The sequence below is a fragment of the Galleria mellonella genome, unplaced genomic scaffold, assembly GCF_026898425.1.
Source record: "Galleria mellonella isolate WM207_F2 unplaced genomic scaffold, CSIRO_AGI_GalMel_v1 utg36, whole genome shotgun sequence".
NCBI lineage: Eukaryota > Metazoa > Arthropoda > Insecta > Lepidoptera > Pyralidae > Galleria > Galleria mellonella.
Window position 1 is genome coordinate 3,631,684 of NW_026442086.1, and position 18,809 is coordinate 3,650,492.

The window sequence follows — 18,809 nt, forward strand, 5'->3', positions numbered from 1 at the left end:
GCGAAAGATCAGATAATAAGACATTTGGACAAGGTATTTTTTTATTTTGGCTTTGTGGAGTGGAGACACAACTTAGTTAAGATAAAGAAATAACTTAATTACAGTTAAGGAGAAATATCGTCAAGAGAAAATTTATTTCTAATTATTAGTTTACAAAAAAAATTATATTCGAGATTTAAGTGGTCCACATTCATTAGTTTTGTCAATGTTAATGATAGGTAGTGCCATCTAGAGCATACGTATATAATTATTCCGCACTGTGCCATCTTGTGTAGAGTAGTATAAAACTACATATATACGGAGCAAAATACAAGTAGTTTCTAAATATTCCAGTAGATGGCACTAAATAACAATATTTTTTAAGACTATCATATTTTTAATATATGTAGTAACGGTAAATAAAAGTAATTAGTATTATTAATATTAAAAACATGAAAAATAATAATTATAAAAAAGAATATTTGATTTGTATTTTCAGAACCATATGTTGACTTATTAAGTATTACGATGCAACTTACCTCCAGGTTAAGTTGGTGTGTTTCCACTTCTCGCCCTGCACTGCAAACCTTTTTCTTCTCCGGCCATTTTCTTCATCCCCAATTTCCCTGTCAGGACGTCCACATCGCTTTTGTTTGAGCAAATTGGCGGTGGCTTCATCGATTTCACCCGTTACTGGAATGCCACCGAATTCCTGCAAAATATTATATAGTTTCAATCACATACACTAGAAGAGTTTCCTATTACCTATGGAAATTTCCCAAAACTATTACTAACTTTCTTGTTTTATGAATAGTAAACCGACTTGCAGCGTAGTCTAGCAGTAGTTTGATATGTGGTTTAAATATTTAGGTATACCTATTGGAACCGGATTGTTGAAATCATTTTTATAAAAATAACTATTTCAAAATCATCGATCCTTGACTTTTAATATTTTTTTATTGATAATTTTCTTATTTTTGTATTTATGTGAGAGCAGGAGTGTACCTTTGAGCTTAATTAAATACAGCGAAGTAATGCATGGCCGCATTACTGATGACAGAGACCACACAGATCAAATATTGATAATATATTTTAATAAAGTTTTTTTATTACTATTTAATAAACCATAGTGTATGTTTTTATAATAATGGTGCTGTTCCTGTCTATAGACGACGGCTATTACTTCCTATTAGGTGGCCGTCAGCTTATTTGCCATACTAAATTTTATAAAAAATACTGAATTGCATAATAATATTGTATAATATAACTTTAAAACTTACTTGTAACGTCTTAATAGCGATCTTAAAATCGTCCTCGTGTGCTTGCACGTCTCCTATTTGAAGGTTTCCCACCTCTGGATGACCTTTTCTGAGATAGCCAAACGTCTCCAGGTAACTTCTCTGTAAAAAGTAAACGGATATATATTAATAAAAATAAGAATTGTAATAACCATGACTTTACATTCGTGTAATAACCACATTGCTTTACATAAACTTATTATATTAGGTTTTTATAATCGTATTTTAGGGTATCAACGCCTCTTATGATTTGTCATCGAAAAGAATTTAAAATGTATATTGTAGGTGTTAATAAATATTGTATTTACAACTGAAACAAGATATGAATAAAAATATGTAAATTTATATAGAATATTGTTGTTTCGTATTTTTATATATTGCAATTTAATAACTTTTTTATTTAATATAATTCTCGAATTTAGGAGATAAAATATTCATAGAATCAATATAATCATATTTGTTAACTGTCCACTACTGAAAATAGGCCTCCCACCATAAGGGGTGGTTTGTCAGTAGTTGCCACGTTTGGCAGGCAGCTTGGAAACCTCAGTTAGGCTTTTGGTGAAGTTTGAAGACATGAAGACTTGAAGACAATCGGCTCCTGCCGATTTTTCGACCATGAAGTTCCCTTAGTCGCCTTTTATCTGGGTGTCAACCCACGGGAAAGGTAGGTGTGGCACATTCTACCACACGGCATTCACGGCACTCATAGTAAAATGTGACACCTTTTGTATTTATTGAATTATAATATCAGAGATGTATTTTTTTTTTAAAAACAGAAGATTCTCAATTCCGTTGTTTTTTTTTTCTATGTATGTCATGCGATATCATTGTCAACCGATATCATTATAAACCGATTTTGATTTTTTTTTTCAATATACGTGTTATACCTCTCATTTAGTATCTGTTTCTTCTACAGAGAATATTTTTTTATTATGTGATATATAAACTTAAATATATGCCGTCGCGTCCACGACAATATTTTTCTTTGCATTTTAAATTGTGTTCATTATAACCTAAATATACAGTATTACTTTTTAAACATCCTTTTTAATTGAAACCAGCTTCGTCGGGACCACAATACACCATTAAAGATGTCTTTGTGTTCATTTTTTGCTCCGTGCTTGTTTTTTTTTTACATTTCTGTCATCTGTTCCCTTCCGTTCATAAAGATATGGATATGACAAAAAGTATAGGGGTTAATACTCTAACCCTCATGTGTCATTCAAATTACAATACTACCCATTATAAAAACAAATTATTTGAAGTGACGTCGACGCTTCGTATACTAATAGTTTCTGTCTTTTTTAATAAAACTGTAATTTAAAAAAATGACTAATAAGTCTGACAGAATAAATTAAGAAAAAAAAACAAATTAAAAATTTTGCATATCCATAATTTTTATTCTATTGCCTATGCACATTTTTAAGCAATTGACATACATATCAGAATCACAGAAATTATTAAAAATAACATTTTTAACGTTTATTTATTGAATAATTTAGAGATCTAGTGGGATTCTATATTAACTTATAGACATCGGGAAGGTGGTATGATTGAATGTGAGCAAAATCAACATTTTGAATATTTATTATATAATTTTCTGGTTTACTCCTCCGTGATAGAAAACACAGCAAAATAATAAACTAAAAGCAACATATGGCGTAGGCTCACGTTATGCCACGTTCGATACAAAAGTGGTATTTGTGTACTAGTGATAAAATGTGAATAATTATTTCATCTTGTGCGTCTTGTGTCTACCAGTTCCGTAGCGGAGACAAACTTTGTTTGCAGAGGATGCCCGACTTGAGACAACAATGGAGGACTTAGTCAAGCAATCCACCGCCTATTATTCACTTGCTAACTTATTTTCCCTAAATGCTTCTGTTAGTTTTGTGTACACCTGTTTAGAAAGGACCGAACTTAGCTCCAAGAACAATTATTTGCTGTGGATTGAACTAACATTTTGTGACAGAAATCTTTATCTGTCCGTAATGTTACAGAGAGAAAGAAAGAGTTTGTATTTTGCTTAAGAAAGTATCCAACTTTTAATTTCTTTTCAATAAATTTAAAAAAATGAAGAAGATTCTTAATTCGGTTGATTTTTTTTGTTTGTTACCTCATAAATTTATAAACTATAAAATACTTTGAAAATTACTTTTCTTAAAAAAAAAAGATTTATCTACAGTTTGATTCCATAGAAATTTTATCATAATCGTTTTAGTAGTTTAGTTTTGAAATCAAAAGAACTGGTTTTGCTACAATTGAAGTCGGTTTTTTGTAGAAAATTATATTAATTATCTATTGTAAAAATCAATGTATATAAATGTACCTGATATTTCATTTCAGGACATAAATTTATAAGAATTAAATCTTAAGAATTCACTTTATATAAGAATTTTGCACAGATAAATTTTATGAAAATATTTTACGGAACGAGAGCTGTTGGGATTCGTGCGGACGAAGCCGTGGAAATTGTTTTCAATTTTAGCCTATTGGATGTCTTGGCTGTATGGTCCTGGCATAGAATAGGCCACTCCTTCTTTTCCCGTGTATGTTGTAAGAAGCGAATAAGGGAACTGAAAGGTAGAGGGGTGGACAGCAACGTCCCTCTTAAAACATCTCTAAAAGCCTAATCTTGCGAACTTGCCTGCCAAGCGTCACGATTACTGCCAAAACTCCCTTTAAGAAAGAATACCTATTTTCAGCAGCGGACAGTTAATGGCTGAAATGATAATAGATATCTGTTTGTTACTTTTTTATATGTCTTGACCATTCATTATTGGTATAGTTATAATAACGTTATAAATACAAAGGAAGACACTGTTAAAACAATGATTTGGTGGAAATGGCGGAGACAGAAATTAAACCCTATAAGGACCAATTGACCAATTCGATTTTCTAAAAAAGTCGCCGATTTTGCTAGTCTTAATATGTGCTATTTTATATTCTTAATTTAAAACAGCGACAGCGATAAACAAGTAGCATATAGCTCGCGTGCTAGCAAATCGTTATAATAAATAAAACATAGAGACAACATTCAGGGTGTCCTACATGCTTAATCGCCCTTTGTTAATTACGTCATATCAGCCGCCAACCGTCCAGTGCTGAACATAGGCCTTCCCCTATTAGTGGGTTTTGTCAATAGTTGCCACGCTTGGCAGGCGGGCTGGCAATTGCAGTTAGGTTTTGGTGATGTGTACAGAGGGACGCTGCTGTTTATCCCTTGAACATTAGATGCTCTTAGTCGTATTTTACGATACCCATGGGAATGGTAGGGGTGGCCCATTCAATGCTGGGACAACACGACGAATTACTTAATTTATAGTAATTAATTAAACACTAAAATGTCAAAAAATAATTCTATATAAATATTTAGAATTGTTTTATATAATATGGTTATTATATTCAGAGTATAGTACAATTATCTTTATCATAATATCAGCTGTTAACTGTCCATTACTGAACATAGGCCTCCTTCTATTGGGAGCCTTTTTTTATCTTATAGTAATATTAATTTACTAAATTGTCCAAAGACAATTCCATTCAGGTCAACATGGCAATAATATCTAGAATAAGGTGCGAAACAGATCTCATAAAATAAATGCAAATATCCTAACAATTAGGTTAACATTGGCGATGGAATAGAACCGTGTTAATTGTTTTCTATTATCACAGAATTTATTGCTGAATGTTTTGTCTCTTAATATTTATTAGTATTGTTATAGCTATTACTGATGGTTTTAATTATGCTTTAAAATTTTTTTTAAATTATGGAATGGTTTTATGTCTATCTATCAATCTGTCTGTCTGTGCTCATCGCCACATAAATAGAAACTAGTTGTGGCTGCGACTTCGCCTGTGTAACTAAAATAAAAAGAACTATACTGTTTTTCCCCTATCCCAAATACAGTATATAGGTATGCCAAATTTCCTATCTGATAATCAGTTTAATTCGTTTTCGTTTCATTTAATGCTCATTTCATTTTATTCAATTTCATCACATTTCAAATAATCTTTTTATAATTCTTATTATAAATTATTAAAAATATAAAAGAGAGTATGTCACTTCTTAGCGCCTTAACGGTTTAACTAATCACTGTAACATTTGGTATGTATGTTCTATAAAGGACAGAGAAAGGCATAGAGTAATATTTTTTACGATCAATCAAAATGTTCGCGAGTGAAAGCTAAGTAGTTAAAAATAAAATGACAAACAAATGATCAATGTTTATTTTAGGCAATATTTCTTTTATGAATAACTTTCCTCATATCTATTAATTTATACAGTATTTTAAATGTATAAACTTTTTATGTCTAAAATGTCGGATCAAACAAGAAGTAACTTATTTAAGTCACAAAGACAAAGTAGGGAGGGAAAAGTCTGTAATTAAATTCAATTATAGCATTATCTGATGGGTCTAATCGAAGCTAATCTATCAGTTGAAATTAAGGACAAATTACGAGAGGACGTAAATGTAGGACACTGGACGATAGTAGCAATTTCTAAATCACTAGTAATACCTAATGATCGCGTGACCATTCCTATTTCTTCCCTTAATTAAATGAAAAATGCCCACATTAACCTATGTGCTAGTTTTTGCGCACCTTAAACAGTAGACAATGTTTTATCTGTGTCTTGTTCTTTAATGATTTAATGACTGCATTATAATAGCAAATTCAGTCGGTAAATCGTATCTCGAAATTAATAAGTACATCCTAAACCCTAAAAAAATAATCTATTAAAATTGATATTATCTAAAATATACAGGTACATGTCAAATGCAATGGAATTGTATTCATTCATTAAGTATTTATTGCTTATACTATTAAATAATATGATATAATAGAATTAGAATAGAATATATATACACTTATAAATTGTAAATATTAGGTGGAATGAAGCGATCATACTCTTTTATTCCTAAACTATTTTAATTATTTTATTTATTTAAATAAAATTCTATAATGTCATACATCAAAATTCTTTAAAATGCGAACGTGTATTTGATCCTACGAATCATTTTTAAATGTTAATAATGAAATTGTAGGTATTTACCTATAATAAACTAGAAGGAAAATATAAAATATATTCCAGGAAAATATAATTATTAATATAGTTATTTTTTCATTGCAGAACTAATTAAGTTCAGTTTATGATGTGATTTTGCAAAAATATAAAGCTTTACTAATTTAATTCACAGGAGAGAAAAAGAATAAAATATCTATATTAGATAAATATTTTATTACGTTATTTTTTTTATAAAACTTAGAATGGCAAACAAGCTGACGGCCCACCTGATGGAAAGTGGTAACCGTCACCTATAGACATGAGGCGTACCATGGACATAACATAGTATTATGTATCTACATTAAAAAAATAACTGATTCCACCTAACGTAAAATGGCAATCTTCGTTATATAACATGTATATAATTTACAATTGTATATAACATGAACAACACCTTGTATATAATGGATATATGCCACACTATCTATTGTATCCCTTATGAAATAATAATCTTAAGAATCTCTAGAGACAAAAGAAAAAAGAAGTATGAGGTTTTATTAAAAAGTAACGATACAGGTGTATATGTTGCTGCAAACAATTCTTTAGAACACAATTCGTTATATAAGCGGTAGAGCACATAAGAGAGGTAAAGTCTCGCCTTAAGGACTCATAAGTTATTACACAGCTTGATGCGAAGTTAATTACCACAATCGATACTGATGTTTATCATTACGGTACTGTGAGACGCACCCCACGCCTGTCATGGCTAACTAATCATTCGGGCGACGTCGCGCGGCATCGAGGGGGTGGCTCGGCTGGTGCAATATGCACATTAATGCACCGTGACGCCGTCTACTGTCACTATGTTCAGTTCTAATAGATATAAATAATGATGAAATGATGATAAGGAAATTATTACTAAAATTAACTATAACCCTCCGCTTTGTCCAAGTGAATTAGTACAAAAAGTATTCTGCACTATAATTTAGGACATGGTCCATTTTTGTAATAAATGTTTAAATTCAATAATAATGATAATCATCTGTATAAGCGTAATTAAGTAACAAATATTCAAATCTTAAATTCAAAGATCTTTAGAAATTTCGTCATCTTATTAAAAAAAACTAGAAATTCAAATCCACAAAAGAACCGACTTTAATTGTGACAAAACCAGTTATTTTGATCTAAAATGTAAACTACTAAACCGTTTTTGATATAATTTCTATGTGACCAACCTATAAGTATATCCTTTCAGATAAAAAAAGATTTTTCCAAATTGGTTTAAAAATGACGGAGTTATGAGGTAACAAACATAAAAAAAAAATGAATTGAGAACCTTCTTATTTTTGAAGTCAGTTGAAAAATACTCCCTGTGTTAATCCAATATGTATCGTTTATTGCCAATTTTTTCACAAATCCGTTCAGTCCTTTGATTTGATTTGATATTTGTATTAAAGGTATTTGGATGATTCCATCTATTTAACACTATAAATATTCAAATATCTTTCATTATTTATAATATGCTTAAAAAACTGGAAGTATTCGAATATAATTTTGTATGATGGATTATGGATAGTTTTGAGCAAAGTATTTGAAATAAAATTAATGGAATATATGGTGTATTTGGGTACCAAATTTCTTTCAAATTTGAGCACCTACGTAATTAGTTCACAAACATTGAAACATATAAACATCATTGCAGACTTTACAATAATGATACGTAGAATTATCGAATGTCATAAAACCGGTTTTCAATTTTGCTTTCTGAGTCACGATCACATGTGACATATTTAACTGAATAAACCCAGTAAGTTAATGACAGTTAATAGGTCAAATATGTATCATTCATTAGACTTGAGAACATCTGCACGTAGATGAAGAGTATTTATAGATCTGTAGGAGTTGTGAACAAGTTTTTTAATTAAAAACTAATAAGTATATTAAGCGTTCGTGGGAGGAAGTTAGCTTCCCTGAAACCGCACTGTACACAGCTATTTAAGTTAAAGTTCTTGTTTATAGTTTCCAACCGATTTCAAAAAGGCGAAGGTTCTCGTAATCCATTTTAAAAAGGAAATAGAGGAGACTTTTTACTAACAATAGGCAGAAGTTTCCTCTATTTCTTTCATTTAATGAAAAGTTAGTATGTAATAGATAGATATATAGATAAGAGTGGTGGGTGACAAACATCTGACTTGCTTGATGAGAATAAAGGCGTTAATCTCGTGTTTCTGTTATTTTTGGCATGAATCTTGAACCATTTCTCAGGTTCAAATACAACAAGTAAGCTACTTGGTGGCGGATAATTATATGTACGTAAGTATAAATTCCCATCATCATCATCATCATCTTATCACCCGTTATCTGTCTACTGCCAAACATGGGTCTTCTCCATGGGTTGCTATAAGTAACAGAGTTGTTTTTTATGGCCGTTTACCATTGGAGGGATTTTGCCAGTAGTTACCATGCTTGTTAGGTGGGTCGGGATTCGCAATTTAGCTACTGATAATGTTTTAATTTGCCTTTTAAGACACCCACAGGAAAGAAAGGGATGGCACATTCCATTATATACCACCCCACCACATAGAAAATGAATTCCCATGCTATGTACAAAATTTTTTAGCGTTTCATGTTCTTTAAATAACAGTATTCATAAGAGATGATTGAATATTTTTTATGATGACTCGACATATGACTAAACAAACTAAATTTGTAAAGACAAACAAGAGGCAAACTTTGTAAAGACCTTTACAAATACGAGTAAATTGGCGTTGTGGTATTCACGACACGAAGGACCATAAATTTACAGTGATAGGCCACATTATGTCAGTTTTCCACACGCTAAATACTTTTTCATACTACACATGAAGGACTCAAAGTTATCGGAAGAAATACGACACGATAAACTCATTCCTGCTTTGCATCCACCAAAAACAGCTACAAATATTCTTGGTATACACAAATTGGAGGAAATTTGAATTTTAAATCTGTTTTGTGACACACGAAATATGAAATTACGTCTGCAATAACAATAGGCGGAATGACATTAGAAACCCACCTACTGTGTTCCAGGGAATGAAGTGACGTAAATCGGATGCACCGGAAAGTAATATATAGAAATTGTATGCCGAATCTATTTTCCTGTTTATTGTTATTTAATAAGGTAAATCTGTCCATAGTATGAAGTAATGAAAGTTTATGATTGGATGCATAAATATAGTATAAGATGTAGTACCTAGAAATTGTAACAATTAGTTTATAACGAGACAAAATGTTAACATTATTATTATATTTCTATAATAGTTAATGATAGAATATATCATGCAAACTTAAAATTTTCTTTCTCTTGTTTTTTTTTTCACTTTTATTTTAATTTTCATCATAACCACACAATAAGTAGTAAGTAAATAGTACTAAAGTACAGTATAGCCACTCCCTGCCACACGCTGCGATCTGACCTTACCCTTTCTTAAACACACTTTAGCACCTAAACTCTATGTTCCAGCTATGTTCCAGCTATGTTCCAGCGTTAGTTGTAACTGCACACGCACACATTGTCACATGTAAAGGCGTTACTTGTTTCTGTAGTTGTGACAGGTACGGATCGTGGCGTTTTTGTATGAACTGTCCGGGGTGTGCCAAAACGATAACAGTTTACATTGTCCTTTCACTATCCTATAGAATTATATATTTACTATTTATTATTATTATGATATTATTACAGTCGTTAGTATGTCAAACCTTAAAATCATTTAAATAAATTTCTATTGTAGGTAGTATATTCATTTATTTTAACATCCATTGTATAAGTAGGTAGATATTATATTTATTAATAGTATATGTATTTATGTAATATTTTATTATGTATCTTAATATTTTATTTAACTGTATATTTGTTTATGTACACTAAATATATATATATATATATCAGAGATAAGTTTCCACTCTTGTATATACAAGTGCAATAAAGAATATATATATATATATATATATATATATATATATATATATATATATATATATATATATATATATATATATATATATATATATATATGGTTATTTTTTTATTTTTCAATAACATATCGTATATCACTTAATTCTTAATCAAAGCTGTAAAACTTTTCATGGTATGGTAAATATTTTAGATCAGGATAATGATATTGGCCTCAGATTACTATCACATTTCAAGTGAATAGCGGGCCCGCTGAATGACGAGCATTCTAAGTTGTCTGGCGCTTGCAAGAATTGAACCCTATTCGATTTCAACCTTTCTCATTTATGTAACTACATACTATTATATAGTTATGTATCATTCATCTCTTAATTAAGATATTATCACTCCGTAACTTCGCCCTTGTGACCAGGATAAGGTAGTCTGTACCCTTTTTTACAATAAATACTATATCTATGCCAATATTATAATAAAAACAATTCTTTCACATTTATAACACATATAAATAAAAAGTGATTTTAGGTGATATATTATAAAGTATCCGTGTAGTAAGATGTACGTTCAGCTATTTAAGCGTAAATAAATAACAAAAATCCAATCATTTCCAACCTGTTTAAAGACTTTTACGTCTAAAGATGACAGAATTAAGATTCAAAGTTAATGTAACGGATGTTGATTTTGCTTCATTAATTGGATGAGAAATATTAATAATAAAAAAACCTATATAGCTTTTTTATAACACACACACATATATATAAATAATAATTAAATTTGATAACAATCTAGGCTAATGTTTTCTTTTTGTGCTGAAGAAAAATATATATCACATGGTATCATAATACCAGCTATAATAATAACAACAACATATAGCAAATAACATATATATATATATATATATATATATATATATATATATATATATATATATATATATATATATATATATGTCAACATATATATAGTTAGTTAGTGTACATGAGGCCTAATCGTGATTGTCGGTAATGATATTCCTATTGGATAGGTCGGTCATGTTTGCATACCAAACAGTTGAAGAACAAGCGCCGTGAGAAACGGGAATCAAATTTGTATGTAGGTTATTTAAAGAAATCATTGTAATTGCATGATAAAAGGCTCTAATTTTATATACATACATACACATCTGTCGCATCTGTCTCTCTTTAGGATAGAGATAATTCAGAATAAGGATGACATTAAATTGTTTAAATATAAATTCACACTAGGGACTTTAAGTATGAAACTCGTGCTTCTTAAATTAGGTACATACAAAATGAGGACTAGTTCTCATTTCATCGCTCCTTGGTACGACATCAAATAACTCAGGGCTTGGCTAAGCTCGCTAAGTTTCAGTTATTGCTTGAAAGTAAATACTAATATCGATTGCCATAAACTAGATATTGACATTATGAGAATTATGAGAACATTATGAGACACTTTTTACGATTTTCCAAAGAACCGTTCGCTTCCCTGCTTCACCTAATATATTACGTTAGCATTACGAAATTGATATTATATCGATATTTACGTAAACATGGTCGTCAGTAGGCAGTTGTTTATGGTGGAGATGAGCATAAACATTTATGTTTTATCTTTATAGATACAGAAATTACGAATATTTATGGTATAATAAAAAACGCATTGACCTATATTATTCGTTGCTGAATTAATAAAAAAGATATAATGTAAAATTTCAGATTATAGTATAAGCATAGAAGGATTTAAGCCCAGCAATGCTTAAGGGTCGCCGTGTGAAGCTTGAAAAAATGGCATGCATGTACTTAGCTGTATTGAGCGTTTTAGATATTAAAATTTTGATGTTGATTTGTGTAAAATTATCAACCTAAAGAGAAAGAACGCTACATATATAGATAGTGTTTCCATACAAATACTTTGAAAAAGCGGTCAACTTTTTCATACATTTGTGCGTTACCAAATTAGAAATTATTATTTTAGATTAAGATAAATAGGTAAGGGCTGTAACTTAAAATATTACTAGGATTAAAAAATCCTTTATAATATTTCACTTTATTTATATATTTGTTTGTGCCATTTATTTATTTATTATTATATTCCAAAGAATAGTAGATAGAACTTCATAATTCTTTCATATTACTTTAAAAAATAGTAAAATTTTAAAGTGAAGGCTCAAAATCGGTATTTGTAAATTCGTGTATACTTTAAATATGGATGGATAATGACACTACAGGTAACGGCCATTTTGATTTTATTTATTTAACCGATTTCTTTGAATACGAATATCTTAGAATCTTTGTAGATTTAAATTGGTGTTAGAATCAATCACAGTAAATTTTATGCGGGTTTTGATAATACCTACGTATGGGAATGGAAATTTAATTAAATTTAATTAAAATTAGTATTACTATTTCGTTAAACCTTATCCAAATAATTACTTTTATCAGTTTAAATAAAAATAGTGCCACTTTAATTAATTTTTACACCGGATCCCTGTTTGAAATGTATACGGATCTTCAGATTTCAAAAGCAATTGGTCAAATAACAAAGAAAATAAAAATGGCGGCCAATTTTATTAATTCTGACACCGGATCTATATTTCAAGTGTATAGGAATCTTCAGATTTCAATTTTGAAAGTAATTAATGGAATAATAAACATTTTTTAGATAAAACATATATATTGAAATTTTAAATCTTCTTTGTGAAATTACTGAAGGATGGTGGCTGTTTTATTAACAGTTCAAGTAATTGTCACATAACAATGTAATTTAATATGAATAACATTAAATAGTCTGCGTAATACATATATATGGGGGAAAGGGATTGTTAGTAATAGGGTCTAATTGACCCATTGCTAGTAATACACCCTATCAGGTCGACCTCCACGCGGTTTGCCCTGGAAACCGTCGTGGTTAATTCTAATGGATTTCGTCACGACGGGCTAACTGACCTGCTTTTTCATACTCACCTGTCATCCCTAACTGGTGCCCGGCCAGCGTATACTAATAGTGCAGGTGGAGTTACCATTCCATTATCACTCATAAAAAAAATACATATATATATATATTATATTTATATAATGTAAGAAAATAGCAGACATGTATGTCTGCTATTCTTATTTATATACCAATAAGAGTTAAATTCTTATTAAAAAAATATCCTTATTATGGGAATTTTATTTCAATTGTGGACACTTTTTTTTGGATACTTGCAACTCTAAAAAATGGCGGGAACTTTTTAAAAGAAATGTGAATATTTATAATTGTATTTATGCTTAAAATTTAAGATATTTACCGGTTATAAGTGATTCTTTTATTAGTTATATTTTTTGTCGTATAATGTTTGCTTATTTTTAATGCACAAAAAGTAATTTTATTTATTAAATAATCAAATAAAGATAAATTGGGCGCGTAAGTATATGGAACACTAATAATAAAAAAAAAGAGTTAGCTAATTTGACAATTAGCTAACAAAATGTTGACCCCGTTTTTAAGACTTGATCCTCTATCTTTGTAATTTAAGACAATAGTCTATTCTAAATTTCCAATTTGAAAGAAAACTGTAAATTGAGATTTGGAAGTAGGAGTCTGTAGTCTTTCCTTTTAAATCGCTGACTAACAAAAATTGTAATTACTTTTTATATGAATAATTTACATATAGGCAGTTTATATTACACTTTAAAACACTGTCACAGCAGTGGTGATTCAACTAGAGCCCAGCTGCAAGCAACAAGCTTTCGTTGTTATGGCAACATTTACTTGACGGCGAACAGTAGTAATGTATGCAAGCAATGCATTGCATAAATAACTAGACACTCTATATAATTGATAAAGTATAAGAAACAATTTTTACTAAAATATATTTGCTTAATAACTTGAACAAAACTATAGACAATAATAATAATAGCCTTAATTATAGAAGAAGTTACATATAAATCTACCATTGAATGTGTTGCATCTACCTCATATAGTTTATATATATATATATATATATATATATATATATATATATATATATATATATATATATATATATATATATATAAACTTCTCCATCCGTAATAGATTATGATATAAATAACTAAATTAAGTAACATAAATTTAGTAACACATTTTTTTATATGTTATGTACTTTATGATGAGTTAGACATAAAATTACGCTGTCAAAACAGCACACATTTCTATTCAAATAACAAGTCACGTTGTTGTACATGGGGGCATATTGTCGTTCTATTTGTGGCATTGGAATTTTTAAAATGGAACTCGAACGAACGTGGACAGGTCGAGTCGCGAGTCCCGGAAAGGTACACGTCACACCGGTATCTATAGATGCATCTTTTATGGTGAAATCCTAAATTGGACATCGTTAAGCGTAGGGATGGACCTCCAAGCATGTTTCCAGTTATGGGCTCATTGTATTTATGTTACAGTAGTATGACTAAAGAAATATTATGCGCCTGGAGACTAAAATAGTTATTTTGGGTTATTAAGGTGTTTAAAAATTTTGCAATTTGACGTATAATTTAGAGGTAAATACCTATTTAAATTAAGTTCAAGTAAGAAAGGGAGAGAGTTTTTGTGGAATTATTATATACGTATGTAAACGATCTTATCTAATTCTGGATTCAGACACCGTCCAAGCGCCTAGATTCCTAGTGCTCATGCGCATAATCTATACATACCTAGTAATTTCTTTATGATCGCTTATAGGAACTGTCTAACAATATCTAAACGGCACGACAACACGCCGTTGTAAATTAGGTCGGCGACTCGCCACGCCATAAGTTTATTATACATTGTCATGTATACAAACTGCGTGTCAACGACCCACGAGCGATCATATGGTGCTAGGTCGCCAAACGGTAGCGAGAAGCAAGGTCATGACGTCGCCGAAACTAAAGGTTACCGCGCGTCGATTTAACCAATAAAAATTGAAGTACGCTCACGTACATACATTGTGTCTGTACGTGAGTAAAATAATTAACGTTTTCATCTGTCATGCTTAACGCGCGTCCGTAGCAACAACAGCTAACAAAACAAAAACTAAATAGTCAATCGTTGCAGACCATGAGCCTATCATTTCGGACAATAAGCACATCATTGTGGATCATGGCCTTATTGCGGAATCATATATTTGAGCTAGGCTTACTATAGCCTCTGCAATGATTTCTTATTAATATTGAATACATATAGATTTCCTAAATATACAACAACTAAAAAGTCTTAGAAGCACGATGACTTTTCAAAAAATAAAAAAGATAAAAAATATCTAAGGCATTGAAGAGAGCTGTAGACTTTTCCATTCCTAAAATGTTTCTAAAATCTAAAAAAAAAAATCTGAGGAAATAAAAACCAAATACCACTCACTGCGGACCATGAGTCAATCATTTCAGATTATATGAACGTGCTTCCGCAAAGAGTTGCTATTTGATTTTATTAGTTTTATTGTAATAAATTTGGTCGCTATGGATTCACTTTAAAGTGAAGTCTTTTGTAAATTTGCTTTTTAATTAGTGTTGCTATATATAATAATATTTTTTATTCAAATGAGTATCTCAGTTGCATGAAGTACAATTTATATTGAATGAGAAAAAGTGCATTACCAAGTGCAACGAAGGAAGTTATAAGTAACAATTTCCAGGGCGACGAAATTAAAAAAAAAAAAAAAAACAAAAATCACTACGGATTATGAGTCATTCATTGTGGATTACGGGGTGCAGCTTTTTTGTTAAATTTGCTCATTGTGGACTCGGTTTTAAAGAGAAATGTTCTATAGGCTGATAGTCATTTGTTTATGTAAATAGCTTGTATATGCATGTCCACAGATCCTAATGAATATTTAATATATGAACTTATTAAAATTATCTATGTACTGTACCTACAGTTATGTAAGTATGTTACATAAATCATTTACCAATGTACAATTTTTAATTAAAATTTCTGACATGGGATCACTATAAACTTTATTCATTATGATGAATTAAAAATTTAACATGTGATACATTTGAAATTCCATCACATTAAATTTAGTTAGACCTTTAAACATAGACGTGCTGGCTGGCGCTGAAAAAACAGAATTTATTCTTTCATTTAAATATTATTTCAGCATCATTATGTTGTAAATGAAAAAAGAAACGTATTTTCGCGAAGGATAAAATTTTATTCTCAAAAGTTGACGATCATTTCCATAGTTGGATATGAATACAACTAAAAAATATTTTTTTGCGACAAAAATTATAAGTAAATTTTTGTCGCAAAAAAAAAAATAGTAACAAAGATATGACAAAATTAATATTGATTAGTTATCTCACTATTCTTATTTTAATATAATTTAAGAGTACCGATGAATGTGTAGCCGTATTATAAAAATATTTTGAAATATTTAAATGTAGCGTGTATGAAATGTTTGGATTGAATCAATTTATAACGTGTCTCTATAAGTCGATTCAGTTATACAGCAACCAGTGTCTTGCTTCATAATGAAAAACGATATCGTAACAAAATTAATATGGGACTAAAATGGGTGTGCACCCAATCGATTACAATAAGGATTGTTAAATTCATTTAAAAACTGGCGACGTGTATGGAATGCTAAAATAAGTAGGCCCAATTGTATTAATTTAACTGGTAAACTGCAGTTTATCTTAACTATTAATCGTCCGGTGGACTTTGTGAGGGAATTGTACTAAATTGAAGTCCTTGGACATACTAACGTCCCTTACTTGTTCAGAATGAGTATGATTAATTATTGTGAACAGCGCAACAGACGGACAGCCAATTCGGGTTAACGGAGTTCACTGACTGTGCATTGAAAACAAAAGTGCAAGAATGCATTTTGTTAGTGACGTTTAGATAGAGTATGTAATTAATTAAACATGATGCGGTTTGGACAGGTACATTGTATGTTACGAGTACATGTCGCTTATACTAATAGTATTGTAAAACAATGTACTTGTATAATCTATAACGTCTGTGCCATCATAGTTTCAAAATGGATGGATCAATCATTGTTAAAGTTTGTTAGAACATCTAATTTGGACTCATTGGTTTGTAAATATTCCATATTTGAAATGTCCAGTTGAGAGTCGGGTTCAGGTCATCAGTATAAGTATATGAATATGGTTATTTTATAAGAATTTATTGTAACAAACTATTAATTAACTAACAACTAACTAGTGATATGGACTTCCACAAAATAATGCTTAAATCAGTAAAATCTATATATGTGTATAAAACAGGATGCTGATTGCCTGTATGACTGACCTATATAACAACGCAGAGCTTTGATCACACATATTCGGTTCTTTGTGTTAGCGCAGGTGAAGAATAAGAGAATTTTCAAAATTCAACCCCTAAGGGGGTAAAACGGGAATTGAAAGTTTGTATGAGACTTTTGTTATAATTGAGTTTTGCAATACAAAATTTTGGTTTTTTGATTAGAAATAAATTAAATACTTTTCAGGATAAATTTTGTATAAGAATTCTGTTATGTTTGAAGATAGAAGTATGAATGTATATTTTTAGGTTTTTTTTTTATTAAATACAAAATGATTTTTAGCAGTTTTTGAAAATTCTATCTCTAAGGAAGTGAGATAGATGTTTTAATTTCCATAAAAATTTGTATGTAAATTTGTTAATTTAAAGTTAGGAAGACAGTCTTTATTTTTAAAATTTTCACCTTTGAGGAAGCAAAAGATATAAAATGGGAGTTTGTAATATAATCGAACTCCATGATGGGAAAGTGGCAAGAACTATAATTTATAAGACTGAGACAGTAATTCCTGCGGAAATCAAATATTACACGCGAGTAAAGCCAAAGGTTAGTTTTAAATATAATTGAGCTTACTCTACGTATTGTAATAAAATTTCGAGCTAGTGTATGAAAGTAAATAATATAATAAATAAGCGATATTGTTATTTTTATTGAAAAGTGCTGTACACTTTTTAATAAAGTAGCAGTGAATTTTTGAAATTTGTAAACTTAAAAATGAAGAGGGTCTTAATTTTATTCAATGGTTTTTGTATTATATGTGTGTGTTTGTGTGTACCTATCATATCACTACTCTATTCGGCCGCGGTTTCGAGGATTATTCTTATATAGTCAGAGTTTACTCTCGTGTAGGTCTCTTGCATATTTGGGTGGATACTACCTACATTTTTATTTCAAATTATATTTATAGACAGTAGGTATAGGCTAGGCTGATTGTGTAACTCAGGTGGGCTTTCTTATTTGGTTTGAATTCATGGTCGAAATACTAAAGAATTCGTTTTATAATATAATAAAATTTTGTTATTATGTAATAACCCCTTTTTATAATAATGTAGAAAACCTTTCGAATTATATAAAAAGAAAATATTAAAAAGCGATAAATTATGTTTTAAATAATAAATATAGCGCTATATATATATATATATATATATATATATATATATATATATATATATATATATATATATATATATATATATATATCATAAAAGATACTTTTTATCTTCATTCATATAGATAAAGTCGCAGATTACAGCTAATCTTAAACTAAGAACCATATTAAAATTATATTCATATACAGACAGTAGA

General features: G+C 29.9%; 1 protein-coding gene across 2 annotated transcripts in view; it reads right to left on the minus strand.

The window, feature by feature from the left end:
* Positions 1–18,809, minus strand: part of LOC113520797 (matrix metalloproteinase-14-like) — a 198,657-nt gene that overhangs the window by 126,438 nt on the left and 53,410 nt on the right. For both annotated transcript variants that reach the window (XM_052897533.1, XM_052897532.1), the window contains exons 3-4: positions 1,260–1,379; positions 519–691 (exon numbers count right to left, since the gene is read on the minus strand). In XM_052897533.1, the coding sequence (XP_052753493.1) occupies positions 519–691; positions 1,260–1,379 (293 nt within the window). The remainder of the gene's footprint in view (positions 1–518; positions 692–1,259; positions 1,380–18,809) is intronic.